At 35.7% G+C, this 14,046-nt stretch overlaps 2 protein-coding genes across 2 annotated transcripts; one reads left to right on the top strand and one right to left on the bottom strand.

The window, feature by feature from the left end:
• Window positions 1-145: 145 nt before the first annotated feature.
• On the top strand, window positions 146-8,678 carry LOC131792901 (trafficking protein particle complex subunit 14-like). Its single transcript, XM_059110315.2, has 10 exons — window positions 146-605; window positions 1,274-1,505; window positions 2,081-2,167; window positions 2,477-2,606; window positions 3,079-3,217; window positions 3,666-3,751; window positions 4,302-4,379; window positions 4,683-4,835; window positions 5,723-5,792; window positions 7,323-8,678. Exons 1-10 carry the CDS (start codon window positions 270-272, stop codon window positions 7,467-7,469), a joined length of 1,458 nt encoding a protein of 485 aa, XP_058966298.2. The 5' UTR covers window positions 146-269; the 3' UTR covers window positions 7,470-8,678.
• Window positions 8,679-9,092: 414 nt separating this feature from the next.
• On the bottom strand, window positions 9,093-12,720 carry LOC131792912 (ragulator complex protein LAMTOR4 homolog). Its single transcript, XM_059110323.2, has 4 exons — window positions 12,659-12,720; window positions 11,855-11,938; window positions 10,638-10,755; window positions 9,093-9,580 (listed from the first exon to the last, which is right to left on the bottom strand). The coding sequence occupies exons 1-4, from the start codon at window positions 12,659-12,661 to the stop codon at window positions 9,492-9,494; spliced, it is 294 nt and encodes a 97-aa protein (XP_058966306.1). The 5' UTR covers window positions 12,662-12,720; the 3' UTR covers window positions 9,093-9,491.
• Window positions 12,721-14,046: the final 1,326 nt, after the last annotated feature.

Genomic DNA, 14,046 nt, shown 5'->3' with positions numbered 1-14,046 from the left:
TTTTCTCGGATAAGGAAGTCTCAGATTCGGCGGAAGAGTATTCAAAAAGCCTAAACCGAATCAAAACGGACGTTAGTTTGGATGCCATTATTTGTCAGTTAGTTTATCACATGAACAGTCACTTTTTCCAGGCAATCCTTAGGGCTGCCGTGAAAAATGCGAAGGGACTGGGCAAGACTTTCAAGTTGAGCGGGAGACTCAGGAAGACAGAGTTGTTGTCATATATGACAAACGAATTGCGACAATAGAAAACATGGCGACCAGATTTCATGGCGGGCAAAGAACTTGATAGTAACTTTTACATCTTCCTGCCCAAAGTTTTGACCACTGACCCTGTAGCAGATGTAGAACACGGATCGAGGAATTCATGCTACGCAGGAGAGCGTTTATGCTTTTTTCTGATCGCCCAGTTCCGAGGGAACAAACGAGAAGATGCAAATTTTGAAAATTGGCAGAAACGCCTGTTACGTTTGTGTACATCTGTTAGTGTAAGCAGCATTGAGTTAATGACCAGAAAAGATGACGCACATGCAGGCGGATTTATTACTTGTTGGCCTGTTGGTTCTTCAAAAATGGAGGGAGAAGACGTCGATTTGAGGAAAAAGGTTTATTATTTAGAATTTGAATTCCAGAACCATCTTCCAAAACACAAGTTTATTGGGTTACGTAAACGATCCAGTTGGAAGCGCAAATTGATGTAAATTTAGAATTTATCATTCACCAATTATCATTATTTTTCCATTTAATTCCAATATTTTACTTGCGTTTTTATTCTTATGTGGGAACTGGTATCAGAAACGCACTTATACAGTTCATTCATTCTTCAGTTACGGTGATTAAGTTCACGTGCCAATTAATTTAAGTGCTCAAATAGCCATGCTCGTGCGAGATCTCCTATAATTCTAGTATTCTCTGCAGACAAAATGACTTATGTTGTGGCTAGATTATATTCAAATTGAAATGCACATTTTCAATGGAGCAACTGCAGAATACCCGGCCACTCATTTACATGTCATTGAATAAGAATAGCGTCTATTGTGTTATGCCTCGATCTTCAAAGCCTCCCGACTCCTGTTTCTGCACGGTTCTCTATATATTTTCATTGGTACTAAAGTGGAGAATATATTTCACAGTCAAGACTTTCTTTATTTGTCAGTGATTCTCTATATTCTCATGACCTTAGTGCTTGATCCAGTGGTGATCTCATTAGCCGATAATAGATGCTTGTCACTTCAAGGGGTTAAAGTATGTTCCTTCATTCTGTTACTGATAGATAGAACCAAGAATTACTCATCGTGGTGACATCATTTATCCATTGGATGTTAGACTGAACTCATTGCCAGCTCTGACGAGGAGGATGCGTCTGTCAGTGAATGTCTGGACACCAGAATTGCATGTCTTTCATGAGACAGAAAATAGGACAGATATTGATTTTAGACATTACTTGGTGGATCATGATCCTGATGACCTAATTGAAGAATCAAAGAATGCATGGCAATGTATAGGTAAAAATGCAAATACCTGCTTAAATTCTTCTACAAGGGTAATAATATTTGCAAATGCAGGAAGATTGAATATTGAGTGGTTGTTAGTGTCTCAACCCTTTCACTCCCATGATCTCATCAGTAATTCTCCTTACTGTCTGTCTTACAATTCTTATAATGTTAGTTTGGATCATTTTGTACCGAATCAACTAATAACCCCTGAACTCTTCAACTCCTAAGAGTGACTAGCATCTAATTTCTCCTTACAATATCACCACTGAATCACACATTAATGTCATGAGAATAAAGGCAATGATCACTAACTAAAGAAATTCCTGATTTTTTGACAAATTCTCCTTGTCAGCACCTGAGTAAATGTATAGAGAATAGTATGGAGAATATGAATGCTGATGTTAGGGTGTGAAGGGTTAATTTCCCATATTCTCACTACTTGTCTATTTTATATTGTGTTGATATTGTAAGGAGAAATTCTGTCTCAGTCAGTCATGATGGAAGCACTTCCTCTTGTCATGTGGTGAATAGATTTAACATTTAACATTTAAATCAACTCAGTAAAAGTGTGCTCTGATTTGCAGTCAATGCTACCCTTCCTGTCATAACACCTCCCACACTTCGCTGCAAATATTTTCAAGTGGCTGGAAAGCATTTCCTTTGCATTGAAGGTAAGAAGTGCCCATATTTTTTTAATGATGATAAAACTGGAAAAAACTTTGGCATGAACCTGGAAAGGTGGGAAGTTTACAACATGGCAACTTATTTGAACTCTTAGATGAATAGAGGCTTTATGAGAGGGAAGTGTCTCTCCCAAGAACACAGCAAGAGGACTCCAAAAATGGTGTGAACTCATGAGACATAGAAATGTAGCCATGGAGTCACCATTTCTCCAGCCATGGCACATCTTGACCTCAACAAATGGAAACTTTTCCTTAGCTTCCTTATAAGCTCTCTTTTGTTTATTTATTTCCTTTCAGTTATCAATATTTTGGGTAAATCAGTCACTCTTAATGAAGTTAATGTGAGGACTAGTTATGATGTGGACATAGAAAATGGGAAGAACATGATCCATCATTTCAGTCACTCAAAACAGGATTTTAAGCCAAGGTATGAACCTTTTTTTGCCCTAAGTAAGGACTAACAATTGAAGTGTCAGCTTTGAAAATCTTAAGCGTGGCCAATTTATGATATCAACCCAGTTGATGATACCAAATTACTATGAACCTTTTTGGCCAATAATATATGAATGAAATATTATTGACTTATCATTTGCAGGTTAGTTGTGATTATAGGAATTTCATTGAGTAAAGCCTGATAAAAGTACTCAGGTCTTAGTATTCAGTTCTCACTGGGGCATTCTTGTCATCACACTTGAATATTTCAGAATAATTATACAAGGTTGTCAAAATAGACAGGCAACCTGCACATTTCATCATCTACTCTGAAAAAAGCTTTGGCTATTCCAAATGCTTGTTGCTCCCAGAACCATTGCCTGTGGAGGGGCCTTCTACCACTAGTGCCCCCCTACTTTTTATGGTTTAACAATATTGTTCTTAAGTATTCTCTCTCACTATTGCAGGTTTTCTTGCTTAGATGTTTTCCCAGTCACCACAAGTGGCAACAAAGCAAGTACTTTCCCAGTTCTTCTCAGACCTTGGGAACACTATGCATTTCTCTTTAGAATCATCTATCATGAAAATCAGATGGCTTTGAACAAGGTACTTATCAATCACTATCACAGACATGGCAAACTGATAACGTCAAGTTGTTAACTAAAATCTAAACATTGTCCTGTAATTTTTCCAAGTTGTGATGTTACCACCATTAAGTTTGGCTGCCATTTTTTTTCATTTTTCTCTTTACATTAATTTCATACACTGTTTAGTTTAGGAGTAGGTTGGTGAGAAGTAGGAGAATTATCAACCAAGGGATATTGTTTCTATTTAACAACAAATTCTCTGTAACAGCCATCAAAAAAATCTTTGACCTTCATTTGGGAGAACAAGCTTTCAGATCTAATGGGTGAAAGAGTTAAGTAAGATTCTTTATACCAGGAAGATTACTGTAGGATGGATTATAGACTACACAAACATTCCAGCAATTATTGGGCTAATTATTGATTAAAATGTTTGAATTGGAATATTGACAGAGTTTGTTAATTTTCAGCAACTGGAAGTGGTACTCAAGGGATCAATAAAGTGGGATGTTGAGACATTAAAGGAATGCTTCCAAACAATTGACACTTCCTACAGGTAGAAGCTGCAGCAGTTGCACTTGGTACTCATGGTGTTCAACATATCTCAGTTTGTACATCTTGAACAAAGTGGCCCAAATTTTTCAAGATTTCCATTTTCACTTCCTGTTGGTCTCCCCTGTCCCTAAATATGTGCATACCCCATTCAACCCTCACTTTATTTCATCACAAATTATTGCAAGTGTCACATGTGATTTGCATGGCAAAGTACTCAGTCACATGACTTTTTTACATACAATTTGATCAAGATTGTGCTTGGTGAGGTAATAAGTTGTAGGAAATTTCTTTGAACAAGTGCATATGCATTTATCACAAATCGATTAATCAATCCCCTCCCCCCTTGGTATAAAATGCACTGCAACCCTTGTCTAAATTTGAAGATGTAGCTCATTAAACCTGGTGAATGATGTGAGGAAGTCAGTTAGTCACTTTCAGTGCCACAGTGTGCTTTTTTAGACAGCTATTGGGCAGAACTACAAAGCTTGGTTTTTTTTTCAACTGAGAGCCTTTTTTCATTTATTTTTTGCTTTTAATTTTTGTTTCACCAGTCTCCCTGTTTTCATTGTGAGAAGGTCTTCTGTGAGTGTCCGTGCAAGTTGCCAATCAAGTGTGGGAAAAGGAAAAAGGTACATTGTTTGACGCTGTTCAATACAAGGATTTTTATTTTACTGTAGTACTTATGTTTACCTAAAATAATTTTTTAACCCTTTAACTCCCAAAAGTGATTAACAAGTAACTTCTCCCAACAATATCCATACACTACCCAGCAAACAGGTAATGAGAATACTCAAATATATCATGTAGAAGTTGTTATCTTGATCTAAAACCAAATTCTCACAACTTATTTACAAGGAAATGTGTAGCATCTTGGGAGTCGAAGGATTAAGAAAAATGAATAATTTATATCGCATTTTTATTTATCTTTGTAGGTTTCAGGTGAAGTACACAGTTACAAACACTGAACGAGATGATGGAAATGTTTCTCTTGTCTGGAGTCCTGTGAACAGTGCCTCACTGAAAACACTTAGAAATGCTCCCATAATGCATTCATTGGTATGCCTACAGCCAAAAGTTAAAATTGGGTAAGAATTGCAGTTTCTTGCGTGGGTCAATAAATATTTCAGACTTGTGGTTATAAAAACGAAAAGTTCCCTCGTGTTATTGTTGTATACTGTTATTAAAATACTCTGTGTGATTAAAATACTCTGTGTGATTAAAATACTCTGTGTGATTAAAATACTCTGTGCAAATAACTCTATTGGTGACATGCTGTAAACTTGGAATCTGCAGAATTAAGTTTAAATAGTATGTGTCTTTTGTGTTTATTCATTTATATTACTTATTTATTGATTTTCTAATATCACTCTCATACTTGTTGTATATTTAGGAATCGGGTCATTCTTCTTCTTCTATGGCAAAACATTGTCTCTACTCAACAACAGCTACTTTTGAAATCCTTCTTCCCATTCTGTTTAAATTCTCTCTGCAGTGATGAAAGAACTGATTTTGTTGATAAACTAGTCATGTTCTAAGTACTTCCTTCATAGTCACCTCCATAAAATTTGAGAGGTGTACCTTCAACTCCTCTTCAGCTGATTCTGCTGCACACAGCCGCAGTCACAGCAGTACTCTCTTAAACCCTCCACACCTATCAGTATGCATATTCTTCAAACTCTTCTCTATACATTTCCTAAGTTGCTGATGAGGAGAATTTGTTTCACAGTCAAGAGTTTCTTCAGTGGGTGATTGTTTCCTTTAATCTCATGACCTTAATGTGTAATTTAGGGGTGATATTGTAAAGAGAAAGTAGATGCTAGGCACTCCAAGGGGTTAGGGGGTTAATTTCTTCTTTCAAAAGTCTTTTGCCTTGACTCCAAGTATGTTAGGCAAGGCTAATTTTTTAGGTTCCTCTTCCCACACTTTAGTTGGTGTTTCCTTTCATTGATAATTATGGTATTGTCATTCAAAGGTGCTGTCCATCTGGGTCATCACTAACAGTGAATGTGGAATTCTTAGCAGTTCAGGAAGGATTGCACGAGGTATGAATTCACTAAGAACAACCAGGCAAACCTGTCTGTGTTCTTTAACCCTCCAACTCCCAGATCAAATTTTTAATTCTCCTTTCTGTCAGCCATACAATTCTTACAATGTTAGTTCAGAGAATTTAGTATTAGATCAATTATTATCCCCAAATTGATATTTTTCTTTATTCTCATCACTTATCTGGTTGATATTGTATTGATATTGTAAGGAGAAATTCTGTCTTGGTCGCTCATGGGAGTTAAAGGGTTAAGAGATCAGAAACTTAAATACTGGTACTGATTTGAGCAGGGAGTGGGTTAGTGTTATTTCTCCCTTACTTGTCACAGGGTTTGTATGCATCCTGGAAAACCTGGAAAGTCCTGGAATTTTATTTTGACTTTTTCCAGGACTAGTGAGTCCTGAAAAAAGACTACAGGTCCTGGAAAGGCCAGGAAATCTGCTTTGATCAAGCCATAAAGTCACCAGAATTTATGTTATAAGAAATGCAGATAGACCAAGAAGAGAATTGCTTATGATATTTTGGGAATGAAAGGGTTTCATGTAATATATCAAACACGAGGAAGAGTGTTTCATCCGATATCCAAACACCGAGAAGTGGTTGAGAAAACGAGGCGCAGCCGAGTTTTTTTTAACCAACTTCAAGGTGTTTGGATATCAGATGAAACACCCTTTCGAATGTTTGATATAGCTTCTCAAACCATTAATAATTCTTGGAGAAAATCAAAGCAAAAGTTCACCAGATTTTATGATAATTAAGATCACATATCCAAACCTCCTTCATGGTTGTAATTTCCTTTGTTTTCTCAGCATGAATTATTAATGAGTTTGAGAAGTTAATTTGAAGTCTGAGAAAAATCAATTAGGTCCTGAAAAAGTCCTCTGAAAAAGGATACAAACCCTGCTGTAAGTTTCAAATACACACAGGATTTTTCAACATCTCATGGACATGAAGATACATGGTGCCAAAGACAAATTTCATACACTCAGGTGACAGTTTGAAAAACCAATTGCAGTGAAAAGCCCTTCATAAATGAATTTTAAAGATAATAACACCAATCTACAGTGTATTCATCCTTTGACTCCCAAGATCTCATGAGTAATTCTCCTTTCTGTCTGCCATTCAGTTCTTATGATGTTAGTTTGGAGAATTTGGTATTGGATCAATTTATAATCCTGTAATTGATATTTTTTTTTATTCTCATCACTTGTTTGCTTGATATTGTATCAATGTTGTAAGGAGAAATTCTGTCTCAGACACTCATGGGACTTAAAAGGTTAATATAATTATGATTTTAACTTAAAATTGAATATTAAAAACCCTACCAGCAATTACTTTACACTCAGTAAATAATTGTACTGTCTGTTACAAAAAGGAAGGTATAGCAAACATTTAACTTCATTTGTACAATTTACTATTAATGATAAATAATAGTGTAATTTTGAGAAATCATCCCTCCCACCACCAGTTCCCTTTCTATGCGAGATACATGATTTATTTTCACAAATTTGTACTCTTTCTCCTTAAGGTTGGTAAATTTATGAAGTGCAAGTGGCATGGTGAATCAGATCAAGAAGATTTCTTGGGAAGCAGATCTGAAAGACAGAATACTTCTCCATCAGGATTTACAACAGTGTCGCATTCTTGTCAAATTTTTGTAACAGGCATAAGTTAGATGCAGATTTATTCTCTGCTCTAACAGGTATATTAAGTCAATTATTTATCAATTAATAATTCATAATATATATATATATTTGAGAGAGATGTGGATATGAATTTGATTGTTACCTGTTGTCATTAACAAGGTCTGTATGCTGAATTTGCTTTTTCTACCAGAGTGTCTACATGTACTTTGTATAATGCATGTCATTACACTTCATACATTCATCTATTCATTCATTAAGCGTCAGCATGATTTCCTAGTGACCTGTTAAAGGCCTTTGTTTGCATAACACAGAAAACTGGCAGGGTACACAATGGTATAAATTACCTGCAGAACAGGAGTATCTTTAGGCATTTTGCAGGCAAGTCTTGTCTGGGAGTCTGCTACTTGGTTCCCCAAATACAGATACTGACTCAGGCTCGATTACCAGCCACTGTAAGACCCCATTCTTCTCCCTATTTTCTCAGGGAGGAGCAAAGACTTGACACAACAAAGTAGCCAAAATCAAGCTTATCACTGACCCTTCTTAAAACTAAAAATTGTCACTTTCTGCCCCTGCTCTTAAACTTAGCTTCCAAAACCTACAGTTATGGCTCGTTTTGCCTAGAATCCCTTCTAGCTTTAAAAAGTGTCTTCAGTTTGGCTTCTATGTGGTCACTGATTTTATGTATATATTAGAATGTACAATATATTTGTTTCCATCGAGGAGCAAAGTCTTAAATTATAGAATGACATAATTATTTCATTACTTGAAACTGAATATAGTGAAGAATCAAGGCTTACATCTTATGGACATAAGTATGCTAGACAAAGTTTGGAAATAATGCATAACAATTTGGCCATTTAAAGAACCTGTGCTATGGGAAACAATCCTCAATTTTTGTATGTAAGTTCTGTTGACCATACCAGAAATGCATGCTACCAAATAACTCATTTTAGGGATATAATCTAGAAATTTAGAGAAAAAACGTAGGATAGTAAGATCAACAACCTGAGGACTTTTTTTGTATCAATAATTGCTCAACTGGTTTGTGAGAACTTTTGGAAAATTATATTTAATGATGAGGGAGTGGATTAAGTCAAAAAACTCTGATGCAACAAGAGAGAAAGTCTCATATTTATAAATATTTGCAGTTATTGTAATAATCAATTGGAATTGCTACAAATGTATGAATATTAGGAATATTTTTAAAGTTCAAATAAAGAATCGAAAAGATTGGAAAATCAATCTTTGAAACATTGTATGCTTCAACAATATATCTTGTGGCTGCCAGGCACCATACATATTACTTTACATATGTCATTATACTTGAAATCGTGTGTTGTGATTTGTGTGTTATGTACAAAAAGAGCAAGGACCTGAACACACACATTAACCCTTTAACTTCCATAAGTGACATGGAAAGCATTTCTCCTTACATAAATCAATACAATATCCAGCTGACATGTCATGAGAATAAAGAACAATATCACTTAGGAGATTATTGGCTGATCCAATACCAAATTCTCCAAACTGATAACATAAGAATTTCTTAGTAAACAGTAAGGAGAATTTCATCCAAGTCTTAGATGTGAAAGGGTCAAAGCTGTCAGTAAGTGACTCAAAATCACCCAAATACTCATTTTCAACATTGCTAAATAACCTTTAGTTTATTCTAAATAACAGTCCATACAGGAAAATATTTCATAATTTTGTATTTTCACCCTAACTGTAACATGAGCGAGGGGCCAGTTGTCAAACAAGGAGAATGATTTACTTTAGTCAACATGTACAAGCTGAGTTGCTCTTACAGATGTAAGTGGATGTGATTAGAGGAAAAAGAAAAAATCCAAAAAAGGGAGGAAAACGAGAATTATTGTGTGAAAATTTATCAGTTCATTAAACTAGCCAGAAGTTTCTTGATTGAGCATTTTTCCTGAGCAGGTAAATCCAATTTCTGTTGATGATTTCACGTCCATTGGTGACTTAATCTTTGATCAATGTCAGAAGATGGCTGTGACTTTGTCTTTTACTTGTACCATTTAATTCATTCTCTATTCACTTTCCTGTTTCAAAGGTCTCTTTACAACATATATTTTCTGATTTGATACAGTTGCCATCAATGTGAAGTCTCTATAGCACACTGCAAGTGATAAAACATTTAAGAACAAAAATTTAAGAAGTGATATATGTACGACTACATTTGTAATAATAGAATTGACTGAAAAGAAAGAAAAACTCCCCTTGTAATGAATGGTAGTGAGCTCACATTCAATTTCCCCCAGTTATAATCACTGTAATAATTATAGAAAAATCATCTCAATTGCTCCTTACCCAAACCAAAAAATCCAAAAATGTTTGGGTTATAGTTTGATTGCCATATTTACGTTTAGAATATACAGTGTACCAAGCTCCCAAGTTGATTTACTAGCAAAGAATGCAATTTACAATAGCATAGCCTTTAACTGTGATGCTGCAGGCATCACCTCCCTGGGAGGGGGGGGGGAGGGGGGGTATGAGGGCATGCTCTCTGGAAAATTGTGAAAAAATGCAGTAGCTAAGACATGCATTCCTTAATCTGGAGCAAGAATTTCCATGGTTGGAAAGGGTTCAAAGCAAGTACAAAGGGAAAAAGAGGTAAATTATATTGAAAAGATAATTAATTTACAGGTACTTAACTAAAGCAGCAGTTTGCCACCTCAAAATCAACAGTTTTTAATCAGAATCCATAAATGGGTGAGAAATATAAATTTCAGTGTGAGGGCTTATGATTGAATTCATTTGCGTAAGTCTCACACTCAAAAAATAAGACTTGAGAGTTCTGAATATAGGATGGGGAATAATGTCAACCACAATAGCCGATCAGAATGAAGGTAAGCATAGCAAAACACTTGGAGCAATAAAGCCTTGAATGGTTCTTAGTTTTACATCAGATTGGTTAAGGTCACATCATTTTAGCAATCACAGAGCAAAGGGAAGTAATATCATGGCAAAACTGGATTACTCTCAACACTCACCTAAAAATTGCTTTATTTAATGGACCCTTGTCTGATTCACAACAAATTTCAATTAACTAAAAAAACTGATGGATTTTTTTTACAATCTAGCCTCTTAAAAGCTTCACTCTTGACACCAGTTTTGAAAGTATATATCTTCTAGTTTCAGATCTACCATGATAGTGACATCCTATGATGGCCTACCTGACATTCTCTTCATGGTCTGAGTTCTGTCTCCTGAAATTGCTATTTTGGCTGCTGTTTGAAGCATCCTAGTTATGGTTGCAGCAATATTTTCCTCATTCTCAAGGTCACCTGATGACTTAAAAAGAAAATAATATTTTATGCTGAGACAGTAATTTAACTCACATTTGACATTTGATTTGATAAGATGCAAATGCAGGTCATATTACCTTGTAGCACTCAAAAGATAAAAAAAATTTACCCGATAAGTCTCAGGTTTCTCTTTACCTGTTTGCTAGATAACTGAAGCTTATTATGGGGAGAAGTTACTTGCTAATCACTTCTGCAAGTTAAAGGGTTAACTCTGCCATTGTGCTCAAAGAAAAGAAAATTAATTTTGTATGATGACATAAATCCAGGTGTCTGTACTCTGAAAGATCATATCTAATGACCAATTACTCCATGAAAAGTATAAAGTTTATTGAATAATATGCAATAGATAACTCTTTTTATCCATCAACCCTTTAACTCCCAGATCAAATTTGTACTTCTCCTTTAGGTCAACAATACAATTCTTATGATGTTAGTTCAGAGAATTTAGTATTGGATTAACTTTTTATCTCCAAATTGATATTTTTCCTTATTCTCATCTCTTATCTGGTTGATATTGTATTGATTTTGTAAGGACAAATTCTGTCTTGGTCACTCTTGGGAGCTAGAGAGTTAATTGCTTTTTGTAAAATATTTGAGAAGTTACAAGTACCCAGATTGGTCAAAAGACTATTGTTTATTGTGCCAGTAAACCCCTAGAAGACTGAAGTTTACTTCACACAAGCAATAGACCACACTTCCTATTGGTTTACCGGTAACATCTCCCATTTTGGATGTTTGGAAAACAGTCACAAAAATTTGTAGATCACTTGCCTCCAGCTTGTATTTTACAAACTTTTCTCTTGGTTTCCCAGGGTGCAGTCTATCACTTAAATCAAGGAGTCAAAGAATAGTACAGAGATCAAGAAATTAAAAGTGGAAGACAATAGATATACAAGCCTATTTTTTCGTAAATAAATCCTGAGTGGATTATATACCCAGTAAACCAAAGGGAAGAACAATATGATACATTTCAGTTTGTTCCAGCTTTCTTCAAGTTTACCACTAACACAAAACAATCACTTTTTGACCAATCAGAGCATGCTTATTTAATCAACTACTTTGTTGATATGTAATATTATACTTACAGCAAGTACTGCTCCATCTGAATTAATTACCAAGTATCCCTGCACATCAGGTATTTTGTCTAGGCCATGTGGGAAAGGAATTGCCTTCAGTTACAAAGAGACAAGTACAGAAATGTCAGTGTCATAAGTATGAATTAATCTGAATCTGCAACAACCATTACCACCACAGTTTTCAGTTAGAAGAAGACAAGAGGTATTCAGAGACTTGTGTTGAACTAATGAATGTATGTCAATTTCTGTAAAGTTTAAAAGAAAGACATAGCTTGAGCTACAAACATGTACATGCAGGTCTTCATAAATTTTCGTAGAGTCTTAATTATTCTTGGCCGTTTTTCTCTGATATTCCTCTTTCTTTGTCATCCTATGTAATATTTCTGAAGAACCAGGACAAATAGAATCCAAAATGGTGTATTTGTCTTGCGAATTTAAAGCAGTCTCTTCAAAGTCAGAAAGGAAGAGGAACAATTTTTTGTGAAAGAGACAATGGCAGGTCCAAATATCCGTCTCTCGAATAGTCCGAGAACACGAATTTCAAGTGCAACCACAAGTTGGCATAAAAAAGTCTTAAAACATTGAAATAACGTTTTCCAAATACATTTATAGCGTAGAGTTTAGATTCTGTCAGCCCCAAAATCGTTTTCAACGCAGGTTCTTGTCGTTCTCGAGCGCAATGGCTATCCAGGTTTCTTTCAGGTTGGTTCACCGAAAGCTATTTCCTTCAAGCCTCCTCAAATTAATCCATACCACAATTTCATTAACAATTGCTAACGGCATGACAGAAGGCAATTTTTTCTGCAAACTCACCATCTTCTTGTGCTTGAAATTGAGAGAAATCACGAGATTTCATCATGCTTAGCAGCCGCGCTATATCTTTTGTAACAGGCATTGTAAGATCAGGGTTTAAAAACCAAATATCCGCCCCTCTAGACATGCTCGCCTCCCGTGGCCTAATGGATAAGGCGTCGGCCCTATCCTATACGGATGTGCCGGGTGAGCACTAGTTAGCCGAAGATTGCGGGTTCGAGTCCCGTCGGAGGTGTTTTTTTTCTCTACTTTTACTTTTTTTTTTTCTGGCTGTTTAAGATCCTTGTGTAATTTCTGCAAAAAATTTTAGAAAGCAAAAGATTCTAACAGATTCAAATCTCGATGAGGCTTGGTTTTCGGCAGAGTTGAGTGACACTTGTGAACTTTCATTTTTTTATCAGGAAGAAAAATTGGGCTCAAAACCATTGGAACTGACTTTGTGTTTGACATTGGGCAACGGCTTCCTCTTAAAAAAGAACACAATTAAATAAACTTGACCACTCGTCAAAAATGTATCCTCGTATCAATTGATTTAGCAACTTAAAAGTTGCTAAATCAATTGATACGAGGATACTGATTACTGTCCACACAAGCAAACGGATATTGCTTTTAATAAGTCAGCACCGTTTTCCTCGCTCCTTTCGTCTGGAGGAAAAGAGGACTCTTAGAGATGAGCTAATATAATACTGGTATTATATAAGAACATTTTAAAAATTCCTTTCATGCTACAGTTGAAAAAGAGGTGACGCACAATAGCATAATGCTAAAAATTTCGTGCATAATTCATCTCACCCTACTCTTTATCACGATCGGTACTCATTGAAGGATAATATATCAGCTTCATTCATAAAAGTACAATCGGATATTTGCAAACTGATTACAAACTTCTTTAGTTTTTACCTACTTTAGTAGGAGGTTTACTATTACGTGTATCCTCCTCGAACACACTCTCATACACGGTGTGAAAAATTGATTGGCTCTCATTGGTGCGATTTATCCACGAATCGAAAAAGATGCTCTAGATCGCATCTTTTTTCCGGCAAATGAGAGAGCTTCACCAAAACACGACAACCAATTATATTTCAAGGCTTGTTTGAAGAAATCTATCAATTTGCAAGAAAAGGAAAGAAAACTTTACAACTTTTTATGAACCAGCTCGATACTGTTATCAATGAGAAACGTGAGCCGGTGAGTTTTGCAATTTCAAAAAAGATGTAATAAAGAGGTCTTCGAACTTGATACCCTTCACGCTTTGACTGTGTGGGAGAGGTATTTAAACAGATGCAATGACTTGAAAATTGCCCCTAGGGGGATACCGACAGACCCACTAGTCATAAAGCAAAGAAAATTGCCGTACCATTTTCGACCACTGCAGCCGACAACCACTT

Source organism: Pocillopora verrucosa, chromosome 6 (assembly GCF_036669915.1).
Source record: "Pocillopora verrucosa isolate sample1 chromosome 6, ASM3666991v2, whole genome shotgun sequence".
NCBI lineage: Eukaryota > Metazoa > Cnidaria > Anthozoa > Scleractinia > Pocilloporidae > Pocillopora > Pocillopora verrucosa.
This window is presented reverse-complemented; position numbering and strand designations above follow the sequence as displayed.

Excerpts from the sequence above, each read along its gene's own strand:
- LOC131792901 (XM_059110315.2), top strand. The coding sequence starts at position 270 with ATGGCGGGCAAAGAACTTGATAGTAACTTTTACATCTTCCTGCCCAAA. Across the intron at positions 4,380-4,682 it reads AGTGTGGGAAAAGGAAAAAG|GTTTCAGGTGAAGTACACAG; the intron begins GTACATTGTTTG and ends TTATCTTTGTAG. Across the intron at positions 5,793-7,322 it reads TTCAGGAAGGATTGCACGAG|GTTGGTAAATTTATGAAGTG; the intron begins GTATGAATTCAC and ends TTTCTCCTTAAG.
- LOC131792912 (XM_059110323.2), bottom strand. Across the intron at positions 10,756-11,854 it reads CAGATGGAGCAGTACTTGCT|TCATCAGGTGACCTTGAGAA; the intron begins GTAAGTATAATA and ends TTTCTTTTTAAG. Across the intron at positions 9,581-10,637 it reads GACCATGAAGAGAATGTCAG|TGTGCTATAGAGACTTCACA; the intron begins GTAGGCCATCAT and ends TATCACTTGCAG.